General features: G+C 43.8%; 1 protein-coding gene and 1 long non-coding RNA gene across 4 annotated transcripts in view; one reads left to right on the forward strand and one right to left on the reverse strand.

Annotated features, from left to right (window-relative positions):
* The window catches only part of EOGT (EGF domain specific O-linked N-acetylglucosamine transferase), a 29,142-nt gene extending 8,509 nt beyond the window's left edge, over positions 1-20,633 (forward strand). For 2 of the 3 annotated variants that reach the window (XM_081853286.1, XM_081853287.1), the window contains exons 7-17: positions 634-738; positions 2,837-2,943; positions 5,073-5,176; positions 9,267-9,359; positions 10,415-10,486; positions 10,717-10,803; positions 12,146-12,214; positions 12,354-12,415; positions 13,708-13,827; positions 16,055-16,157; positions 16,569-20,633. In XM_081853286.1, the coding sequence (XP_081709412.1) occupies positions 634-738; positions 2,837-2,943; positions 5,073-5,176; positions 9,267-9,359; positions 10,415-10,486; positions 10,717-10,803; positions 12,146-12,214; positions 12,354-12,415; positions 13,708-13,827; positions 16,055-16,157; positions 16,569-16,715 (1,069 nt within the window). In that variant the 3' untranslated portion in view covers positions 16,716-20,633. The remainder of the gene's footprint in view (positions 1-633; positions 739-2,836; positions 2,944-5,072; positions 5,177-9,266; positions 9,360-10,414; positions 10,487-10,716; positions 10,804-12,145; positions 12,215-12,353; positions 12,416-13,707; positions 13,828-16,054; positions 16,158-16,568) is intronic. The other variant, XM_081853288.1, reaches the window with a different exon arrangement.
* The window catches only part of LOC309337465, a 251,399-nt gene that overhangs the window by 104,868 nt on the left and 124,439 nt on the right, over positions 1-22,092 (reverse strand). The window lies entirely within an intron of this gene.

Consider the following 22,092-nt stretch of genomic DNA (forward strand, 5'->3'; position numbering starts at 1 on the left):
GGTTCTGCAAACATCTTTCTGAATTTGGAAAAACACAGTTATTTTCTAGTTGGCTGATTTTATTCAGTACTTGCTTTAATACATGAAGCATGCTTTTGTTCATAAGTTTGTTTCGGTTTTATGTTCATACCGTCAAAAGTGTGTCTATATATAGTCATTGTATGACCGTTACGCTTATTTCTCGAGACCCTTAAAACATTTGCAGCTGTGTTGATTGAACTGTAGGCTGGATGCATGTTGAAGCAACGACATCACCATTTTGGTTCACTCGAGACACTTCAGGGATCCATGCTGCCCATGTTTCCAGTGTATCACATGCAGTGCAATCCTGCGCTTGCTTAGAAGTCAGTCCCACGATATTCATTGGGGGTCTTAGATGGAAGTCATGGTGTTTAGGATTGTAGCCTTTGATTGCAAGCTTGTGCTCAGTGATCTGGCAGTGAGCTTCATTGAATACCACAGAGTTTAATTTTGAGTAAGCATGCTCGTTGTACAGAGTAACAAGTTAAAGCGTGATGATGAATCAATGCCTTGATGTACATCATTAATCAAGAGAGTGCTCACAAGGTAGTCCAGTTTAGAACTGACACTTGATTTCAACTTCTGCTAATAATGTTTTCGCAATTTAAATAGATTCAATGAAGACTTCTTCCAGAAGGGTGAAATTGGAGGCCACTGCAATTTAGACATTCAAACTTTCCTTGCTGAAGGGCAGCGGAAGAGCCCTTTACAGTCTTGGTAAGATTTGTAGCTGTCTGCTCTTTCTTGTTTCTCTACGATAGACATCTTTGTAGAAAAGCTCAGCTCCCAGTACTGTGCTCAGTTGCATACTCCCCTTCTCTCACACCCGTCTAGGAGGCCCCCCAATTTTCAATGCGGGGGCCAGGCCCCCTCAGTGTTCCACAGCCAGGCAGGCCCCATTGGGCCCTCCCGTGGCACTGCAGGCTCTGTTGGGCCCTCCTGTGGGCCCTATACCACCATGAGATGCATGATGTCATGCGCACTTGCCAGGCCTAGCCCCCCATGTTGGGCAGAACCCGGTGTGCCTGTCTCCCACCACATGTCACAGCAGTAGTTAGGGGTGCAGTTGCTTTTTAAGGAAGAAACAGGCTTCTATGATGGTGGAGCAAAGGGACAATGACTGAGGTGGTGGTTATTCTAGTCTAGAATGTTAGCAACAAAAAGCAGGTCATTATGGCTGCATTACATTCTTATCTATGGGAACCGTTGCTTTTTAACATGAAAATCCGCAGGTAATAGGGAAACCTGGGAATTGATGTGGCCTGTTTTGTATAGCCTATATCAAGGGTGGGGAACCTTTGGTCCGTGAGGTGTTGCTCCCAGGTCCACAAAATCGAGTGTTATGAGAGAGGGAGAAAAACTTCCCCACTTTCTACTTTCCTCATGCCATGTGTTCTTCTGTCATGTTATCTCCTGCTCATCAAACTAAAAAGTCCCAAATGCTGCAGCGGTTCTTCTAAGTCGGGTTGCTCCATCCCTTAGATGATTTTGGTCGCTATTTCCTGGACCTTTTCCAACTCTATAATATGCTTTTTGGGGCAAGACAATCGGAACTGTACACAGTATTCTAAATGCAGTCACATCATGAATGCCTGATGAGAGCTTAAGTTTTGTTTTCAATTCCTTCCCTAACAATCCCTAGCATGGGATTTTTCTTTTTCATAGCCACCGTGCACTGAGTCAGCATCTTCACTGAGCTTTCTGCTACAACCCATGACTTGATCAGTCCTCACCAATTCAAGTGCCATGTGTGTGTATAATAATAATAATAATAATTTATTATTTATACCCCACCCATCTGGCTGAGTTTCCCCAGCCACTCTGGGCGGCTCCCAATCAAATGTTAAAAACAGTACAGCATTAAATATTAAAAACTTCCCTGAACAGGGCTGCCTTCAGATGTCTTTTAAATATAGGATAGCTGCTTATTTCCTTCACATCTGAAGGGAGGGGGTTCCACAGGGTGGGCGCCACTACCGAGAAGGCCCTCTGCCTGGTTCCCTGTAACCTCACTTCTCGCAATGAGGGAACCGCCAGAAGGCCCTGGGAGCTGGATCTCAGTGTAAGATTTACAGGCCATTCACTCCATTCGGAAACATGCTTTTGGAGCTCTTCGTCGTTCTAACTATCGTGAACAGTTTGCTGTTGTCAGCAAACATGGCCACCTCACTGCTAACCCCAACTCTAGCTAATTTATGAACAAGTTAAAAAAGCCCTTTCTCCATTTAGAGAACTGCCAGTTCATACCTCCTGCTACTGAAACAATACCTGATCCAGAAGAGAGCCCCCTCCTCTTACTTATCTTCTAGAAATATATATTGCAAGGCTCAAGTTCCATTAGCTGAGCCCAGTACAAATGGTATTACGTCATGGAGGAGACTTGCTAGGCTGTTAAATGGATCATGCTAATTGGTCTTGTACCTGCAGTCATGAATAACTTGTGTCTTTGCTGAGATGCCTTTAAAATCATGGTCAGTGCACTTGACATGAGCGTAGATATATTCAAATTAACTGGATATTGGGAACGCACGGACAGAGAGATTCTCTCTCTCGAAACTTTCCCCAGCTCTTGATTTATAGATCAAAGATGCTGCTTGCTCCTGAGATCAAAGGCAGAGTTTAACCTTTTGAAGCCTTACTGAAGAAGCTTCAGTTACAATTAAAAATAATTTTAATTGTCAAACTTTGTCTAACTTCACCAGCATTGTGAAGAGAAGTCTGCATGGTGCATTGCTTAAATTATTGATTTTGGATATGGGTGGTGTTTTTTTTAAAATAATTTTTTGCAGCTTCTATTAAATGACTGTAATTACAGGTTTGCAGAGCTCCAGACATATACAGAACTGAACTCCAGGCCTATGGAAGATGGCAGTTGTGATGTTATTATTGACAAGCCAACTTATTTCATGAAGCTTGATGCAGGTACAAGCCAGTGTGGTTTTTGTATGTGCAGATCTGTACGACTCCTGGCATTATGTCAGGATGATATGTTTGGAGGTGGTCATGTAAAGGTCATTGATATGCACAGCATTCTGCATGTATTGCATTATCTTGTAGCATGCTCCAGCAAATTGGATATTACTCCAGCAAACTTAAAGGTAAAGGGACCCCTGACCATTAGGTCCAGTCGTGGCCGACTCTGGGGTTGCGGCGCTCATCTCGCTTTATTGGCCGAGGGAACCGGCGTACAGCTTCCGGGTCATGTGGCCAGCATGATTAAGCCGCTTCTGGCGAACCAGAGCAGCACACGGAAACACCATTTACCTTCCCGCCAGAGCAGTACCTATTTATCTACTTGCACTTTGACATGCTTTCGAACTGCTAGGTTGGCAGGAGCAGGGTCCGAGCAACGGGAGCTCACCCCGTCGTGGGGATTCGAACTGCTGACCTTCTGATCGACAAGTCCTAGGCTCTGTGGTTTAACCCACAGCACCACCTGCATCCCCCAGCACACTTAGGGGCAGGCTAAAAGCCAATTATGATATATTCTGTGTGCATAGGCAGCTTACACATGACCATAGCACTTCTATGCATGCCACACGCAGGCTGAAGTCAATGTGGACAAGAACTGCCTTCCATCCCTGCTATAAGTTATTTTGAACTTCTTTTTTAAGTTTCTTAAATCCTAAACTATTTGTGAAGCTTCAGAGCTCGGTTCAAAGACTGTTCTCAGTCAGCACCGGCATTCTGGTCAACTTGGTTCAGTCCAAGATGATCTTCACCGGTTGACTTGAATGGAGCTCCTTGCTCTTTAAAACTCAGAAGCAGGGCTGTGTTTTCAAAGTCTTGTTTGTCCTGAGTTTGCAGCAGCACTCTGAGTGAGAACAGATAAAAGCAAGGGTTCCTGTCCAAGGACATAGAAACGTTTGAAATAAATAAATGGAATAAATCTGGAACAGAGATGTCCCAGCAATTTTCTTTTTTAACATCTGGGCTGCACCAGTGTTCTTGCACTTCAGTGCTGTAGTTCTTTTCGTTTGCAAAGGGCTTTGCAGTCTTTGTTTGCGCTGGCCTCCTCAAGCAAATGGGATTGGTAGAATTTCCTTTCTCCACTTCCACCAGAAAGAATGGTTCCCAAGGCCATTTAGAGAGACTGGCAGAGGTGGTTCTTGAGCCTGTGGTTTCTAGATCCAAGTCGCACTCTTTGGCACATACTTGCCACTTCACCATTCCAGCCTCATGATTAGATGTAAACTGCATGCCGTTCAGGAGATGCATGGTTTAATCTCTCATGGTTTTCTGTTTTAATGAAATGCAGTGTATGTGTATGTGTTGCCAATTCGAATTCAACATTATTCAGGCTCCCCCCCCCCCCAACTCCATTTCACTTTTCCAGATAAAAACAACCCCATCATGGTTGTTTGCCTTATGGAGGTCTGTGGGGTAAGTGGTATTATTAGGAAACACAGGCAATTTGGAGATACAATCAAGACCTGCATAAATTGCCGGGGGTGGGGGGTGGGGAGTTTGATCCTTTTATGGCATCTCTTAAATTTCTGTCATGTCACCACTTCCTTTTCTCAGAACTAAAGAAGCCCAAATTTGCAACCTTTCCTCATAGGATAGTTGCTGTATTCCCTTGATCATTTTGGTTGCCCTTCTGCATATACAGTCTCAGTGAGGTTTGTTTCTGGGTTTGTGGCCTAATCTTTTTAGATGTTGCAGATAATTGTCTCACGCAGGTAATGTTGATATGCACACACACACACATATATATACTGTATCTTATGATGGATCTTATACTGTATCTTATCTGTATCAACCATGAAGATCCATAGGGATGGAAGAACAGAATAAAAACTGTTTTAATGGATTAATAGCCAGAAAAGCTCACAAAATCCAATTGGGCAAAGACTCATCCTGGCAAATAAGACTCCAAATGTGACATTCATATTCATCTTAGGTCTTATGCATTCATAGAAACAGTCTTAAATGCTAAAGGTGGCCCTGGTGTAAAATTCTTCCAGTGAAGTGAGGAGAAAGTGTTAAGAGTATGCAAATGTTTTCAAATGAAAAACCATGACAAGGTTCGTTTTTCTTTCTTCTTTCAGGTGTTAACATGTACCACCATTTCTGTGACTTTGTCAATCTTTACATCACTCAGCACATTACCAACTCGTTTAGCACGGATGCCAACATTGTCATGTGGGATACTGTGAGTAAGATCTTCTGTTCACAGCACGCTGGTGTTCATAGGTGTAGTGTATTCACTGTCTGATGTAAACCACAGTATTAGCAAGGAGCATAGTTACTCCTACCTGTGCCAGATGCTCTGTGCATAGACTGGTATAAACCATTGTCACTAGTGAGCTGGATTAAGTGATCTATCCTTCCAACAGGGTTGTATAGGAGGGATACAGTCAGTGTTCAAAATTAGCCAGACGCCAGGCGCGTTTTGCACCTGGCTGTGGACCACTTTGCGACCAAGTGAAAATTCCTCGGTGCCAGGATGGCTCCTGCCATCTCCACCATTGGGGGATCATTGGATCCTGACCGTTTCCACACACTAATACCCCACCCTGTAGAATTCTATCAGCTTTATTTTATCTGCACCATCGGAATAAGTTTCTGGAACCAAATTGCTTTTTCTGTGCAGCAGGAGCAGGAATCACCATTAGGAAAAAGAGGTAGGAATAGGCCAATATATACGTGGACTGTCCCAGGATCAAGTGGCTTTTCTTCCTTTAAGTTCTCAAAGCTCTTAAGCTACCTCAAGGTTGCCATCTGAATAGCCAGATGTTTAACTGTGAATCAACCACAGTCATTTGAAAAATAAGACTCGAGAGCCATCTTGCCCCAAAATGGCTACTAGACATTTCATTTTGGCAACTGCAGCCTTGGTTTTAGGAGCCATTTGATGCCTAGTTTATATATCTTATATATCAGCTGGAGTGGGTGGCTGCCTTCTGTCTTAGCACTTGAATGTGGCTTCCTTATGGAGGCTTCTCTTTTTTTCCTTTTTTTTGGGTATAATTTTATTAAGTTTTTCTATTTTACCTTTTAGAATATTCATTTAAACAACCTTAAAATATCAATGACTTCCCTTCTTCTCCTTCCATGGTTCAGTTTGCATGCCATAGATCAGGCTTCTTCTACCTCGGCCCTCCAGATGTTTTTGGCCTACAACTCCCATGATCCCTAGCTAGCAGGACCAGTGGTCAGGGATGATGGGAATTGTAGTCTCAAAACATCTGGAGGGTCGAGGTTGAGGAAACCTGCCATAGATCCCTGCAGTGGCGTAGCGTGGGTTGTCAGCACCCGGGGCAAGGCAAGTAATTTGCACCCCCTAACCCGTGGATTTGCGCCCCCTAACCCTAACCCCCAGATGTTGCGCCCGGTGCGGCCGGCCCCCCCTGCACCCCCCACGCTACGCCACTGGATCCCTGCATATTTTACATAAACTAAATCATTCAGTATTCCATTTTTACATCCATCAAAACTTATTTACACTGCTGAATTTATCTTAATGCTGCCAACGTTTTCAAATGTACACAATTTTCACCTGTATATTCATTTCCAATCTTCTTTAAATGTATATTCTTATTGTTCTCTTATTCTATAAGTTAAGGCTTCTCTTTCCACCCCCACCCCCCATCCCCATTCCCTGTTTTCAACACCACCATTTCCCTTCCACAAAAAATAAATTCAAAAAATCTCTTAGGTTGTAAATATACTACAAACAGATGCACTTCATGATTACTAGCACATCTTTCGTACCTACGGGACCGCCTCTCCTGATATGCCTCGCGGAGGACCTTAAGGTCCACAAATAACAACTCTTTGGAGGTCCCAAGCCGCAAGGTGGTTAGATTGGTCTCAACTAGGGCCAGGGCCTTTTCAGTACTGGCCCCGACTTGGTGGAATGCTCTGTCACAAGAGACCAGGGCCCTGCAGGATTTGACATCTTTCCACAGGGCCTGCAAGACGGAGCTGTTCCGCCTGGCCTTTGGTTTGGACTCAGTCTGACCCTTATGTTTCCCTCCCCTGATGGTTCTGATTTATGGGCTACTATTAAAATGAGGGTGCATTTTAAATTGTATTTTAACCCGTATTTTAATAACCCCATTATTTTTTATTGTAATTTTATTGGTGTTAGCTGCCCTGAGCCCAGCTCTGGCCGGGGAGGGGAAGGTATAAATAAAAAAAATATTATTATTATTATTTTCTACCCACGAGTCACTAGTTTGACAATGTTTTAAAGACTGTGTGTGTATATTTCTATGTAAAATCATTATGTGAATATCCTGCAGGAAATCACTGCATGAAAGACTGGTGTTTCCTGTTTTTCTTGTGTTATGATCCTTGTCTCTCACCTTCCTCCTGTCACCAACTGATGCTTAAAATAACTGTGTCCCTGCCACCTACTGGACAGTTCAAGGAACTGCCCACACCCTTTTGCCAGGCCTCCCAATAGTCTTCAGGGTTCTTTGCCACCCGCGTTTGCTGGATATTTTCTTCACAAGGCTGCTTATAGCAGATTTTGTGCCACCGTGAGAAAATGATGCTGGACAAGATGGGCTTACTGGCCTGTTCCAGCAGATTATTCTTATGGTTTTTCTCCCCCCTGTACTGAAGCTGCCTGGTCTACCCATGTCTGTTTTGCAACTCCCACCAGCCGTAGCTAGCATGGCCTATGGTCAGCTGGTGGGAACTAGTGGCCAAAAATATCTGGAGAGCCACAATGTATTTGGAAAACCAGCAGTACCTGCAATAGAAGCAATGGGGAACCCATGCTTTATTTGCTCATGGTGCTGATCCTTGGCATGTAAAGTGCTGCACCAGGGTGGGAATCTACACACATATGGAAAATATGCTTTTAAAAAACCATTTTGAAAAATTCATTGAAATTGCCATGGCTCACTGTCGCCATCTAGTGTCACGTTTGCATATTGAACTTTATAACACACTTAAAAACGTTTTTATTTGCAGCTGTGTAGCAGAATTCCTGGTTTCATCCCTACCCTGTCCAGTTATACTTAGGGCTCTCCGTTCTAGGACAGTCAACTGCATATGACTTGGGTTCCCACCTCACTACCTTTTCTTGGGAAGCGGCACTGTTTAAGAATGTATGCTGCTTCCCCGCAGTCACTCTGAAATTCTGTAATGCCATTCTGATCGACAAAAGAGATGCATTTAATTCCTTGCATTGCCAGACGGTGGTGCCAAGTAACTGCTTAAACTAGCTGAACAGAGGCGGTGAGGCTTTCCCCCCCACTTTATGCAATGCATGTAGCTTTTGGCTCTTGCAAAATTACAATTCTTACTAAATGTTAGTTTCTTTATAAGTGAGTGAAACAAAGCAGGAACTCAGTGGGGGAAAATGTACCCAGCATGTTTCCCAACAAACAAATATGGCAAGGTGTACAATGTGTGCGTGTGTTTGGTGGGCTGGGGGTCAATTTACAACCCAAGGGCCACACTTCTTTCTGGGTAATCTTCCGAGGGCCACAGTGCCTGGGGAGGGGGAGGCCAGAGGCAAATGCGGGCAGAGCAATGAAAAGGATGATCAATGTTCCCCCTTTTCAAATTTTGTATGAGCCTCAATTTAAGGTTCAGAGACACCCTTGTTATAGCAGTTGAAAAAGTTTCCCACTGTGTGGTCGAAATTGAGATCTTTAATTCTTTATTCCAATCCTCCCTCAGTACCTGTATGTCAAATCGGTTTGCTAATAACAAAGATTTATATATGTTGATGGCCGTTTTTTGTTGTTGCGTAAGAATCAATCAACTGCTTCAATATCTCGGGGGTCTCTGAGGCTGTAAAAGCTGCTGGTCCGTAGGTGGCAGTTAGCAAGTGTTTTATCTGAAGATATTGCCATTGAACATTTGTAGGTAATCTGTATTTGTCTCTTAAAATGGAATATGTTTATCAGCTGGTCTAACGTTAATATACCCAAATTCAAAGTTTGGATCTACCCTTTAATTTTGGGAAACGAAAGAGCACGATGCTGGTGATTACAGACTGTTCAATGCTATGCATACTTTCTTGGGAGTAAGTTCCATAGGGCTTGGTGGGGATACTCTCTATTACAAGAATGGGGAATGTGTGGTCCTCCAGAGGTTGGTGGACTCCAGTACTATCTGGAGGGCCACAGGTTTCCCTGCCCTGCCCTGCTCAGTGTGTTTACGATTCTAGCCTTAAGGCAGGAGCGTTATAGATAAGCCTGAAAGCTGTGAAAATAATGATCAGTCGATTCTCACTAAAACCTCACTTGTGCTTCCAATGTGTTTTTGTTTTTTCACAGAGTGCCTATGGATACGGAGACCTCTTCAGCGAAACGTGGAAGGCATTTACAGACTACGAAATAATACATTTGAAATCCTACGATTCAAAGAGAGTGAGGAATATTTTGCTTTTTCAAAAAAAACCCAGATGGCTGTACCCAGAAGTCAGTGCTTTTGGTTCAGTTTTGTGACCATGTTACCGAATATGTATGGGTCCTTAAACCACAGCTGAACCACCCTTGCTGTAGAGCAGGGACATCCGACTCCCAATGCACTGTGATCTACTCACAGTATAAAAAAACCCTGGCAGTGATCTACCCATTGTTGTTGGGGTGGGGAGGGGATCACTGAGGGGCCAGAGATCTACCAGGAGCTACCAGGAAAACCACACGATCTACCAGTAGATCGCGATCAACCTGTTGGACAAGCCTGCTGTAGAGGATTTTAAGATTTTCATTCATACTATAAGGTTACACCTGCACGGTCCACTTCCGCAGGTGAGAGAAAAGTACCTTGCAGCAGACCTGTTGCACACACACAGGTTTACGTTTATGGTTTTGCATAGGATTAAGTAGTAGATTCAGTAATCTGGACAGAGGAGCACTAAAGGATTCTGCACATTTTATGCTTTCTTAATTTGCCTTTCGTTAAGAGAAATAGAAACAAAGGACGCTAAAGCATGACTTCTAACCTCCTTTCAAAGAGTTTGGTTTTAACAGCAGTTACCCTGCCTAATTCTAGGCACATAGTCTGAGTGTGCTGCGCATATGAGCATAGGCTCAGGACCTCTCAAACCTTTGCACGTCTGTGCTCCAGGAATGTGTGAGAGGGGCTCCACTGCCATCCAGGGGCAAGCTACCATTGTTTTCCATTGTGTCTGCTGCGCTTAATTTCCCCTTGCCCTTTTGTTTCATGTAGCACCATCGGGAAAGTTTTCACCTTGGCCCCCCCCCCCATTATAAAGTTTCCTCATCTTACCCTCTCGGGTCTTTATGTCAGATGCTGTTTCTGTTTCAGTCATTTGTTCAGTGCTTAACGCAAGGGGGTGCTCAGATTGGTGCTGTGATCTGGCTTCTGTTGCAGTATTAATAGGCCCTGCTTTATATTCACCTCTTTTAATTATATATCAGGAGTTCTGCTGTAACTTGTTAATGATCTCCTTTTTCAGGTATGCTTCAAAGAAGCAGTTTTTACACTGTTGCCTCGAATGAGGTATGGCTTATTTTATAATACACCATTGGTGAGTAAATACGTTGGGTTCCACACCCACCCACCTTTTTAAAAAAAATAAGAAAAGAAGAAATTTTGAATAAGATTTGTGAGATTCTTAAATAGATATGTTAAAGAAGAAAGGACTTCAATGCATAAAAGCTTTGTTTGGAGGTGGGGGACGGTTTGTTACTAGCAAAAAAATATTAAAATTTGAGCACATGGGTGCATTTTATTCCTATATTTCTGCTGTGATTTCAGATATCCAGCTGTCATGGTACAGGATTATTCAGAGCCTTTTCCCAGCATGTGCTGCACAGATTAAATGTCACACAAGAAGGACCCAAGGTATTAGTGATGCTCTGTGCCGTTCTGTAAGAATCGTGAATGAAGCTTGAGTTTGCATGCGCCCTCTCTCTTGCTTCGGATCGTGCTCACAGCTTGAGAAGTTCTCTTTTCCGATGCTCACAGTCCTGAGTTTCGTTGTAGTTTTGAGCACTCCTGTTTCCACTGACTTGCATATCTTCCTGACGAATGAAAGCTCCCTTGCAATGGCGAAGGGAACACAAAGAATTTAAATATTGAAGGAGATGCCTCTTGCCTGCAGTACTTCTGTGCTCCCTGCTGAATCTTGTACATGCAGGGTGATAAATGTACACCAGCTCTCTTGCCGTAGCGAATTCTATCTCTTTATGAAGACAGGAGGCATTGCTCTGAACCCTTGAGCCATTTCCGCAGTTGCATGGTTTGCTTGGTGCTGCCAGAACAAGTTTTCCAGCAGCAACAAGCCCAGCAGAGCCACCCAGTAAATCCTTGGCTAAATCAGGGGCAACATTTGCTTTTTGTCCAATATCTGAATTCACAGGAAGATGCTGGCTCCATTAAAAGGGCTACAAAAGTGTGTGTGTTCACAGGGTGTATACTGGGGGGGGGGGGGGAAGAATCAATTTGGCTGCTTTTGAGTTCTTTAAAATATTTTCTGGGGAATATACTTTCATGCTTATCAGAAGGGGGTGGTGTTTTCGAGCTGTGTGCAACCATTTGGCCCTGATTTCCTGCTGGTATTACTAGGTGTCATGCAGTTAAACCTTTGTAATTCTTTCTTCTTCTTTTTTTTACACAATTTACCCCCGATGGTTCAATGGATTTTTAAATTGGGAAGGGAAATAATAACCTTATTAGGTGGGCTAACACCTCCCCCCCGCACCCCAATAATTCATCAACATATAAAGCATACTGCGTCTGTCTGTGTGACTTCCACTTTTTCAGATACTGCAGTGGTTTGTGGTGACGTGGGCCATTTTGTCTTGAATAAAACAAAGGGGTTTGGAAACCTTTGCTGCTAGTAGTGCTATCAAGTTCTCTGTGGTTTCATTGGGAGTTGAGGGACTTGATCAAGTCCATAAGGGGACTCTTAAATGACTCACTAGTTGTTGGTTGCAAATACTGCTTTTGGGGAAGGAGCATCGACAGAAAGTGCACATTAGAACAATCCATTTTCAGGAATGTGCCTCTCTCCTGTGTGTGATATAAACGAGGTGATTAAAAGGAAAAGACATTTTAATCACTCTGCTAATTGTTTTTACATCAAGGGCACTAATTTATTCATTGTCCATCAGCTGCTCTTTCTCCTCCTCAACTTGCAAATGGATTCATTTTGCTACTTTTTGTTTTGCTTGTTCCCCAACAGGATGGGAAAATCAGAGTTACAATACTCGCCCGGAGTACAGAATACAGGAAGATATTAAACCAAAATGAGGTTAGATTATTAAAGAAAGGCTTCCATAGAGCAGTGGGCACAAGGAAGCCATGGTTGGGTACAGGAAATGGGTGGGAAATAAAAACAGCAATTATCATGCAGAAATGTTGCTTTCCCCCCTCCCTGCCTCCCTCCCTAGCTTGCCAACGCTTTGAAAACGCTGCCGTTATTTGAAGTCCGAATAGTGAACTACAAGTACAAGTAAGTACACCTGCAAGGCATAGCAGATCTGTAGCTGTTCCTAACTTGACTTTCACCTTTCTGCACCCGCATGACGGGTTGTGTCCCATGGTGGTTTTGCACTAGCGGAAAGAGCTTCTGCTTGCTTCAGGTGAAGCACTCAATTTTGTCAGAGGAGGTGATTTTGAGGGAGCACAGAGGGCTACAGGAGATCAGTGAAAATGGCATGCCCCACCTTGCCATAAGGAGAACTGCCTCTTCTGCTTGTGTAAAGCCATTGCTGGATACAGACCAATTTCCTGGAAGTAAATCCTGTTGAAATCTTTGGAATGTTTGCAATCCCAGACATAGTTAGACTAGAGAGTAATTCCCACTGAACGTATTATTAGGACTTGCAAACATGCATAAGTGTACACTGTTAAGGATCAATAAAGGGAACAATAAAACATTTTCCCCCTCCCAGCCTCAGTGCTTTGTGGAAGGGCAGGGCCACGGCCACAACTGCAGCCCTATTGCTCCCGGTGACTTGGGCAGAAAAGGGGCGGGGAGAGGATTGTCAGCCCCTGGATGGGACCAATAGGGTTTCAGGATCCAGGGCTGTCTCAGCCCTGCCCTTGCCCCTTCCTCTGGCTCCTGCCAGCAGCCCACCTGATCACATGTCCAGCAGAATGAACAAAGGAACACTTCTGCTCTGCCTAATCCAGAGCTTTTCTTGTTGGTGACACACTTTTTAGACGTGCATCATTTCACAACATGGTAATTCAGTTTTCTTAACATTCTGGAGCTTAAACTAATCCAGCCCCGGGAGAAGCGCAGGGAGTGTTTGTGTGTCACACCTGCACACTGCAGCCGACACACTAACATGTCGCGACACACAGTTTGGAAAGCTCTGGTCTAATCTAGTCTGTCCCCCACCCAACCCAACATGGAGGGCAGGTCGGATTGCTCTGCTGATTGCCCTCTGAAGTACAAGTTTGAAAACTATGAATGAGCTGTACGTTATTGATGTTGAGGCTAATAATGGATTTGAGTTTGAGTAACATTTGTTTTTAGTAATGCACATTTCTTTTCTTTTTTTAAAAAAAAGACCAGACGCTGAAGCAGTTTACTGGGTGCATTTGCATGGCAACCTTTTAATTTCTCCAGTGCAACAATATGCTCTTCTAAGATCTTGAGCATCACCAGGAATTTTATTTTGGTGTATAGCTTACTTCCTCACCCCATAAGATATCCTTGACCTATCTGAACAATGATCTGTTGTGCTATTCACACATACCCATGTTAGAGCCATTCTTATTATACATTTTCTCTAGGGAGCTCGAATTTAAGGAGCAGCTGAAAATCACGCACAATTCTGATATATTCATTGGGATGCATGGAGCAGGACTCACCCACCTTCTCTTTCTGCCAGACTGGGCTGTCATCTTTGAACTGTAAGCCTCCATGTGCTCATGTGTTTAATAGCTCCTTTTTTGTATTTGCATGAAAATTGGGCTGCCGTGTCCTGATCCGAAGAAGGGCTTATAAACCGTGCTTTTAAGCAAACGCATGTCACAGAGGGTGAGATGGCGCCTCTGTATTTCTGTCAGAGCAGATATTGAACTTCCCTCGGTCATACAGTTAGAAGAAGCATTCCTTGATGTGTACCGGGTGGAGTGTGACAACTCTGTTCATTGGCCAACTTGTTTGGGCAGAGGTTGGCAGCTGGAAACCTCCACGTTAAACCCAGCCAGCAATGTGGAATGCCCCAGTGGCAAAATGAATTAGAGAAATAAAATCATAGAGAGCTGAACAAGTCCTTAAAAACTTATAGTTTAACTCCTTGCCCAAGGCCTGTTGATATGAACCCACAGAAGTTCTATAAAGATTTCTGCCAGTGTGGTGTAGTGGTTAAGAGCGGTAGTCTTGTAATCTGGGGAACCGGGTTTGCGTCTCCGCTCCTCCACATGCAGCTGCTGGGTGACCTTGGGCTAGTCACACTTCTCTGAAGTCTCTCAGCTCCACTCATCTCACAGCATGTTTGTTGTGGGGGAGGAAGGGAAAGGAGAATGTTAGCCGCTTTGAGACTCCTTTGGGTAGTGATAAAGCGGGATATCAAATCCAAACACTTCTTCTTCACTGTATCAATCTGGCCTCTCTAAAGTTTTCTTCATGAGGATATGGTTCTTGGATTACTGCTTGTTGCTCTAAAACTGTATGGCAGGTCTACATTTCCCTCCTCACCATCTTATCTTTAAAGCCATTGCTTCCATCTTATCTTTAAAGCCAGCTGAATTTCACCTTACTAATAGGAAAGGGTCTTTATTATTTGAAATAATCCTCCATGGTATAGAAGCCAGGCACAATGAAGTGTGCCATCGGGGGTTTTTTTTGAGTCCTACGATGGGGGTAGCTGAACCCTAGATTTGGAGGTTCTTTAAAGCCCAATTTTATCTAAATGATTGTCCTACGAACTGTAACTTCCATGTTACCAGGCACATACGAATGTCCTTGACCTCTGAGCTATATGTTAGTAAGTTCAAAGTTACTGTATTAATTTACAAAGCTTGGATCCAGGTTATCTTAAGGACCACCCAATCCTTTGTATCCCTTCCCAGTCACTGAGATCTTGAGGATATGTGTGTGTGTTGCTGGCCCCCATGACTCAGGTGCATGGCTTGTCTCCACTGAGTCATACATTCAGTCCTGAGATTAGGTAGCCCGCTCCTTCCCCGGTTTAATGCCTGACAAAGCCCTTTCTTCAGCAGGCATTTCAAGGATGTTTTCTGGGGTTTTTGTATGAACCATTGTGATTTATTTTATCCACTGCATGCTTTTAATGATTTTTATATACACTGCTTAGAGACTTTGGTTCATAAGTGGTAAATAACTAAATAAATATAAATATAAATATAAATATAAATATAAATATAAATATAAATATAAATATAAATATAAATATAAATATAAATATAAATATAAATATAAATAAATAGTACATTTCCAAGCCCACCCCCCAAAAAAGTCTGAATCAAAGGTTGGGGGGGAGGGGAAGGGAGAGAGACAGCTTGAATGCATTCTTTAATGCTTGCTAGAGCAAAACCCAAGTATCAAGGGGATTTGGTTCCTTGGTTCTCTCTGTAAGGTAAAGGTAAAGGACCCCTGGACGGTTAAGACCAGTCAAAGGCGACTATGGGGTGCGGCGCTCATCTCGCTTTCAGGCTGAGGGAGCCACCGTTTGTCCTCAGACAGCTTTCCGGGTCATATGGCCAGCATGACTAAACTGCTTCTGGCACAATGGAGTACTGTGACGGAAACCAGAGCTCACAGAAACACTGTTTACCTTCCCGCCGCAGTGATACCTATTTATTTACTTGCGCTTTGACCTGCTTTCGAACTGCTAGGTTGGCAGGAGCTGGGACAGAGCAACGGGAGCTCACCCCATCTAAGGGATTCGAACAGCCGACCTTCTGATCAGCAAGTCCAAGAGGCTCAGTGGTTTAGACCACAGCGCCACCCTGGCTCTCTCTGTAGCAAGAGCTGTAGCAGGGGAAGCCGCAGCCCATCCGTTTCCAATTGGTAGTAGAACGATTCTCCTTTCCATTTCCTGCAGGAGAAGGGCAGGCACTAAAGAGGACCGTTGCTCCTTTTGTTAATGAATCCCCATCATTTCCTCTCCAGGTACAACTGTGAAGACGAGCGCTGCTACTTAGACCTTGCAAGGCTGAGAGGCGTCCATTACATCACCTGGCAAAAGAGGGACAAAGTGTTCCCTCAGGATGAGGTAGTGGGTGGGATGCAAAGGTGTTTTGGTTCTGTGTTTTTCATTATTATTATTATTATTATTATTATTATTATTATTATTATTACTTTAAAAATGTTTTACCCATCTCAGTTCTTCCACATGAAATATGATTCTTCTGCTTCAGCCCAAATTAAATTCTCTGCTCTGATTAAAGGATCATTTTATATGAATAGCTGGAGGAGGGAGAGAAATGAAATTAATTGGCCATTAGTTCAGACTATCAATAGCAGTGCTGTTAGGTGTTTTCTTACTGACGTTGCTGCTTTAGGGAGGATCGATAAATCAGCGGTTATGAATTAAAATGCCTGCTCAATTTGCTGCTTGTTTTCCAGGGGAAAAGAGCTGACTTGTTTTGCTTCCTTAAAACCATTTTAACTCCCTTTTCTTCAGGGGCATCATCCAACACTGGGAAAACACCCGAAGTTTACAAATTACTCCTTCGACGTGGAAGAATTCGTCCGCCTGGTGCTTTCGGCGGCTGATCACGTATCGCAGCATTCCAAATGGCCGTTTAGGAGAAAACGCGATGAATTCTAGATTAATTGCCTAATTTCACAGGGTATTTTAAATACAGCAGCGTTATAAAATGTCAATTGTTCTGATACACAATTACAATTTTTTTTCTCTCTCGGGAGGAAAAGTGTTAAAAGGATTGGTAGTTGCATATCATGGTTCCCACCCTCACACTGTTATTTCTGTGTGTGTCGTCGGCGGTGGCCCCGCCCAATAATGTTCTCACTCTCAATTCCTTTCCTAATTTTACTTGAGAAATTTGCATTTTGCAAGGTGTATTTATTAAGATGGCTAATATTTGCACTACTTCCCTCCCTATTTATTTTAGGGGTTTTGCCCCCATTGCTAAAAAGAAGGGTAAAGTTACAAATAAGTGCAGTGGGTCCGTTTTCCTTCTCTGCTGCTGCTTCTTTTTAAAAAAAACTTCCAGGTTGAAACCATACTTGGGGTTAAGTCCCATTTAACTCATTGAGACTTACTTCAGAGTAGATTTGTATAGCGTCACACTCCTGTTTTTGCAAGGCACTCCACAGCACTAAGAGAGACCGTGGAAAGAGAACTCAGCTGAATCTGGGAGGCCAAACTACACATTACAAACAATGTGGTTTTTAAATGTGTGCTTAAACTAAGCACAAGGCCACCAGGGGGCAAGCAGTGGCTCGGGTGAGTAAGTGGATTTTTAGTAGGAACCCAGTGCAGGGCCCTGATCCAGATTAGGAACCCTGTGGCTGCTTTTTCTTCAGAATAAAAGTGGTTACCTAAAGCATGCTTTCAGGAAAAACTGTGTTTATCATAACATGTCGTTTGGTTTTTAAGCAACCCTAATCTGCTTCCTCATCTTTTCAGTTCTGTTACTTTGTTGTTGTTGTTTAGTCGTGTCCGGCTCTTCGTGACCCTATGGACCAGAGCACGCCAGGCACTCCTGTCTTCCACTGCCTCCCGCAGTTTGGCCAAACTCATGCTGGTAGCTTCGAGAACACTGTCCAACCATCTTGTCCTCTGTCGTCCCCTTCTCCTTGTGCCCTCCATCTTTCCCAACACCAGGGTCTTTTCCAGGGAGTCTTCTCTTCTCATGAGGTGGTCAAAATATTGCAGCCTCAGCTTCACGATCTGTCCTTCCTAGTGAGCACTCAGGGCTGATTTCCTTCAGAATGGATCGGTTTGATCTTCTTGCAGTCCATGGGACTCTCAAGAGTCTCCTCCAACACCATAATTCAAAAGCATCAATTCTTTGGCAATCAGTGTCTACCCATTTCAAAGTTAAGATGAGTCATGTACAAACTGAATTAACTAAGAAATCAAGCAGTAGTGCACTTGGGGCAGGGAGTGGGGTGCAGGCATGGGGCAAATGCCAAATTGCTGTGTCCCCACCAGAAAACCTTGAAATTCAGAACTGCGGAGCTTGATGGGAAGACATTTCCTGGCAAGGAAGTTGGGTATGTCGTTGTTTTTCTTGGTAATGCCTTTATTTTAAACTGTCCGGCTGTTAGGTATGAAAACTATGGCTTAATACATGAACAATGTTTGTCTCCAAAGCTTTAAACTAATTTAACTTTTCATAATTCATGCTTGCACTATAATAGTGCCTTGAAAGAAATGTAACCATGTGTACATGTCTTCATGCAATCGCTTTCTGTTGACTTAATCAGATATATCTGGTTGAATGCTTGTGAGCCAAGTCCTTATGCGAATCACAGTTATGCCACAGATTGTGGCGGATTCTCACTTGTGTGTACCAACCCATCGCCCTTGCCATGCTTCTATGCCACGTTTCTTCCTCTCTGACATATGTTATATTTCAGCCCGTTCTTGTCTGGCCTACTTAGCTGCAGACATGGCAAGTACCTGGTCAGTGTTACTTCGCATGTTCCACTAGCAAGCTCAAAAAAGAGCAAGACAAATAGGGCAAATGACAGCAGAAGTGGTTTGTTCCCCACTCGTTTTGCAACTTTTGTCATCTCATTGGCTGGTTCCCTAGCTCTGCACTATAACAAAACAGATACTGTTGGTGTCAGTGGGTTGGATCCAAGTGCATGGGGCAGGCTGGAGGATCTTGAGCTCCTCACCTCCTTCCTGCATGGCTTCCCCAGTCCTCCTGAATTCCTCTCCTCAGGTAGCCCTGCTAAATGGGGGCTGCAGCATAGGAACTAAGAAAAAGGAAGACCCCCAAAATCAGGTAGAGGCAAGCTGCCAATTTACTTTGGTTTGTGTCCTTTATTTTCCTAGTTTGGGCAAGACTTGTCCCTTTTGTGGTCTTCCTGATTTGTCTAGTTAACTGCACTGGTATCCCTCTAGAGTTACGTGTGCCCTTTCTAACTTTTTCCAGAGAGGCACAGATGTTTCTCTGTTGTCACAAACACAGCCAAGAGTCTTGTGCCTATAAGACTACCAGATTTTATTTTGACATAAGCTTTAGTGGACTCTAGGGTCACCTCCAGACTATCATTATTTTATGAGTGGGGTTCAGTTGCACTCTGGTGAATTCATTAAAGTGGTTTTGCTGCTCTTTTGCACCTTTGCACCTTTTTAAAAATAAAGAAGGTATATCTGCAGTAAGGAAAGTGAAGGAAATTGCAGTGGAAAACACAGGACAACAATTGTTATATGCAGTGCTGTATAACCTACCTGAAAACAGATAAGAATGAATGAATGCTCAATAAACAGAGCATCCCAGTCCACAAAAGCATATACCATAATAAAATTTGTAAGTCTTTAGGATGCCAGAAGACTATTGTTTTCTAACAATTAAGTACATTCTGTTTGGGCCTCTTGTTGCAATAGTTTTACCTAATTGCCAGGTTTCTAAAGAGATCTGACCTTAACTTTACATACGCTCTAATTTGCAAAACCATTCCCCCCCCCCCATATTTTATTGTGAGTTTTTCATTATGCACTGCGGTGTTACAGTGCTGCACCGGCTACTTGTAGCCCAGGAGAGGAGGCTGGTCTAAGGAGATCCCTCAGCACAGAGCCGCTGAGTACTGAGTTGTGTGTAGTGTCTTGGGGGCTAAATACAGCTAGCTGTCAATCACGTCAGTAGTATAGCTGTCCCTTGTTCAGGATCGAATACTGTACGGCACGTAACTTGATTTACAGAGCAACCCTGTGCATGTCTACTCAAGAGTAAGGCCCATGAGCTTCAATGGGACTTACTCTCAGGTAAGCGAATATAGGGTTGCGGCCCTATGCTACTTTTGTGTGCACAAAAATATGAGTGCAAAACAACCCTTCCCCCAAGAAAGTTATGTTGGTGCAAACGTCGCGTATGATTTGAGCTTCTGAAGTGAGTTGATCAGCAGATATTGCAGCCTAGAATCAGGGCATTGAGGAAGAAAATGGTATGCAGAATCAGGAAGGAGAGTGTTATAGTAGATGTAAATACTTCAGTGGTATGTACCTGACAACCATGGCTATTACTGACATCCATTTTCTAACAATCATGAGCTAATTTATATACTGTGGGGCCTATTTGCCGTCCTGCCTATGGAGGATGAAGAGAATGAATTATTGTAAGAGTAGCTTACACATAGGTCTCTCGTGGCTTGAAGTATTGCAGAGGTTGAGCTACAGATCTCTGAAACGTATTTGTCTTCTCCTTGGACCAGGACAGTTGATTAAGAACTTGAAAGGAACTGTAAAAGTGTATTTTTTTGCATATGGAAAAAAAACTTTCTGAAATGCACTGGTTTTTTTAAATAAATATATATATATTGCATTGATCTGTAAGCTTCATTTTTTAAAAAGCAAATTTGTACCATTAATTGTTGGGGGATGGTGGGAGTTTGAGTCCATCTCTGTCTGCAGGGCCACCCTGCTGCAAATACCTTGTCCACCATCTGTAAAACAAAGTACTGGCAAGAACAGAGTTGCCTATTTCTAAGGACTTCACTTGCTAGCCTTTGAAGTAGCAATAAATAATGAGCTGCAATGAGAATAAAAAAAGGGTAGCATTCAGTTTTTCATGTGTTGGAAGTTTTGTTTGGATGAATTACTGGAGAAGGATGCTGGAAAATGAGTTAAGCATATCTGTGTGTTTAATTAAACACTAAATGCAAAGGATAAGTATTGCCATGCACTTAAGAGTTAAGTGGACCACTCTGCCTTAGTTTAGAATAGGGGTAAGTCAACCTTTTTATATCTACCGCCCACTAATGCATCTTTATTGATGGTAAAATTTCCCAGTGCTTGATGGAAGGAGGATTCAGCTTGTGCCGTAGAACCGCCTACCACCCACCTAGAACCCTGAAACGCCTACTAGTGGGCGGTAGGGACCAGGTTGACAACCCCTGGTTTAGAAGGATAGATATTTTACAGGGTTATTTTTGCAAAATCATTTACTTTCATGAACAAAGGGCATGGCACTTAATGCACATCTCATTCCAGTAGCAAACTCAATTCCTTGGGAATTGACTCAGTGATGCTTTGGTTAATAATAATAATAATATTTCTACCCTGCCTATCTGGCTGGGTTTCACCAGCCACTCTGGGTGGCTTCCAGCAAAATCTATAAAGATAATAAATATCTGCTCTACATCTACAAATATCAACGGTGTCTCTGCTCCAGTGGATTATCTGATGTCAAAACTAGTTCATTTCATCTACAGGGATATTCAGGCTGTCAGAGCTGCCCCTAGGTCCCAGCTCACAGAGGACCAACGCCAGGCTGTCGTTATGTACAAAAGTCTTTATTGAAGTTTGGTTTCCATTTCAAAGACGCAGCGTGCAACTCTACGTCTTAACCCCTAGACCAGCGAAGCTCCATCTGAGTCTCCTCCCCTTCCACACCAGTTTAAGACTCTAGCCGTGCTCCACCTCTTCCTAAGTTCCTTCCTCCTCTGGGCCCTCCTGCCCGCTGGGGTTTCATCCTTTCTGGACTCTTCTGACGCTGACCCCCCTGATTCTTCCCCCTCCTTCCGGCGGGCTTTAGGACCTGGTTCCCTATCTGGGCTACCTGCTGTGCCGCTCGCCTGTACATTTGAACTTGGCACGCGTGCCCAGCCGGCAACCTTCCTCTTGACCGTTCCCCCGCTCTCCGATGGAGGCGTGGTCAATCCTGACTCATCTCCTCTCGCTGGTGGTGAATACGCTGGTCCCGATTCCTGGGACTTCTCCCCCCCACTGCGCTCTGGTGGGGAAGCTGGTCCTGATTTCCAACTGCTGCTCTGGGAGTCCCCGCTGGCCCCTTGCTTCTGGGGTGTCCCCCTTGTGGCCCCCCTTGCCCTGGCCACCGGCGCCCCCTTCTGTGAATCTTCCGATTCGCTGGAGAGGCTCATGGAATCTCTCGGGCTACTGTCTTCTTCTCCTACGCTGCCCTCGGATTGCTCCCCCTCGCTCTCCATCTCCTCCCCTCCCTGCGCTCCCGCTGCGTCCCTGACATCCATCCCCCCCTCGAAGCCCCCCT

This window comes from Podarcis erhardii (assembly GCF_964252035.2).
Source record: "Podarcis erhardii genome assembly, chromosome: 2".
NCBI lineage: Eukaryota > Metazoa > Chordata > Lepidosauria > Squamata > Lacertidae > Podarcis > Podarcis erhardii.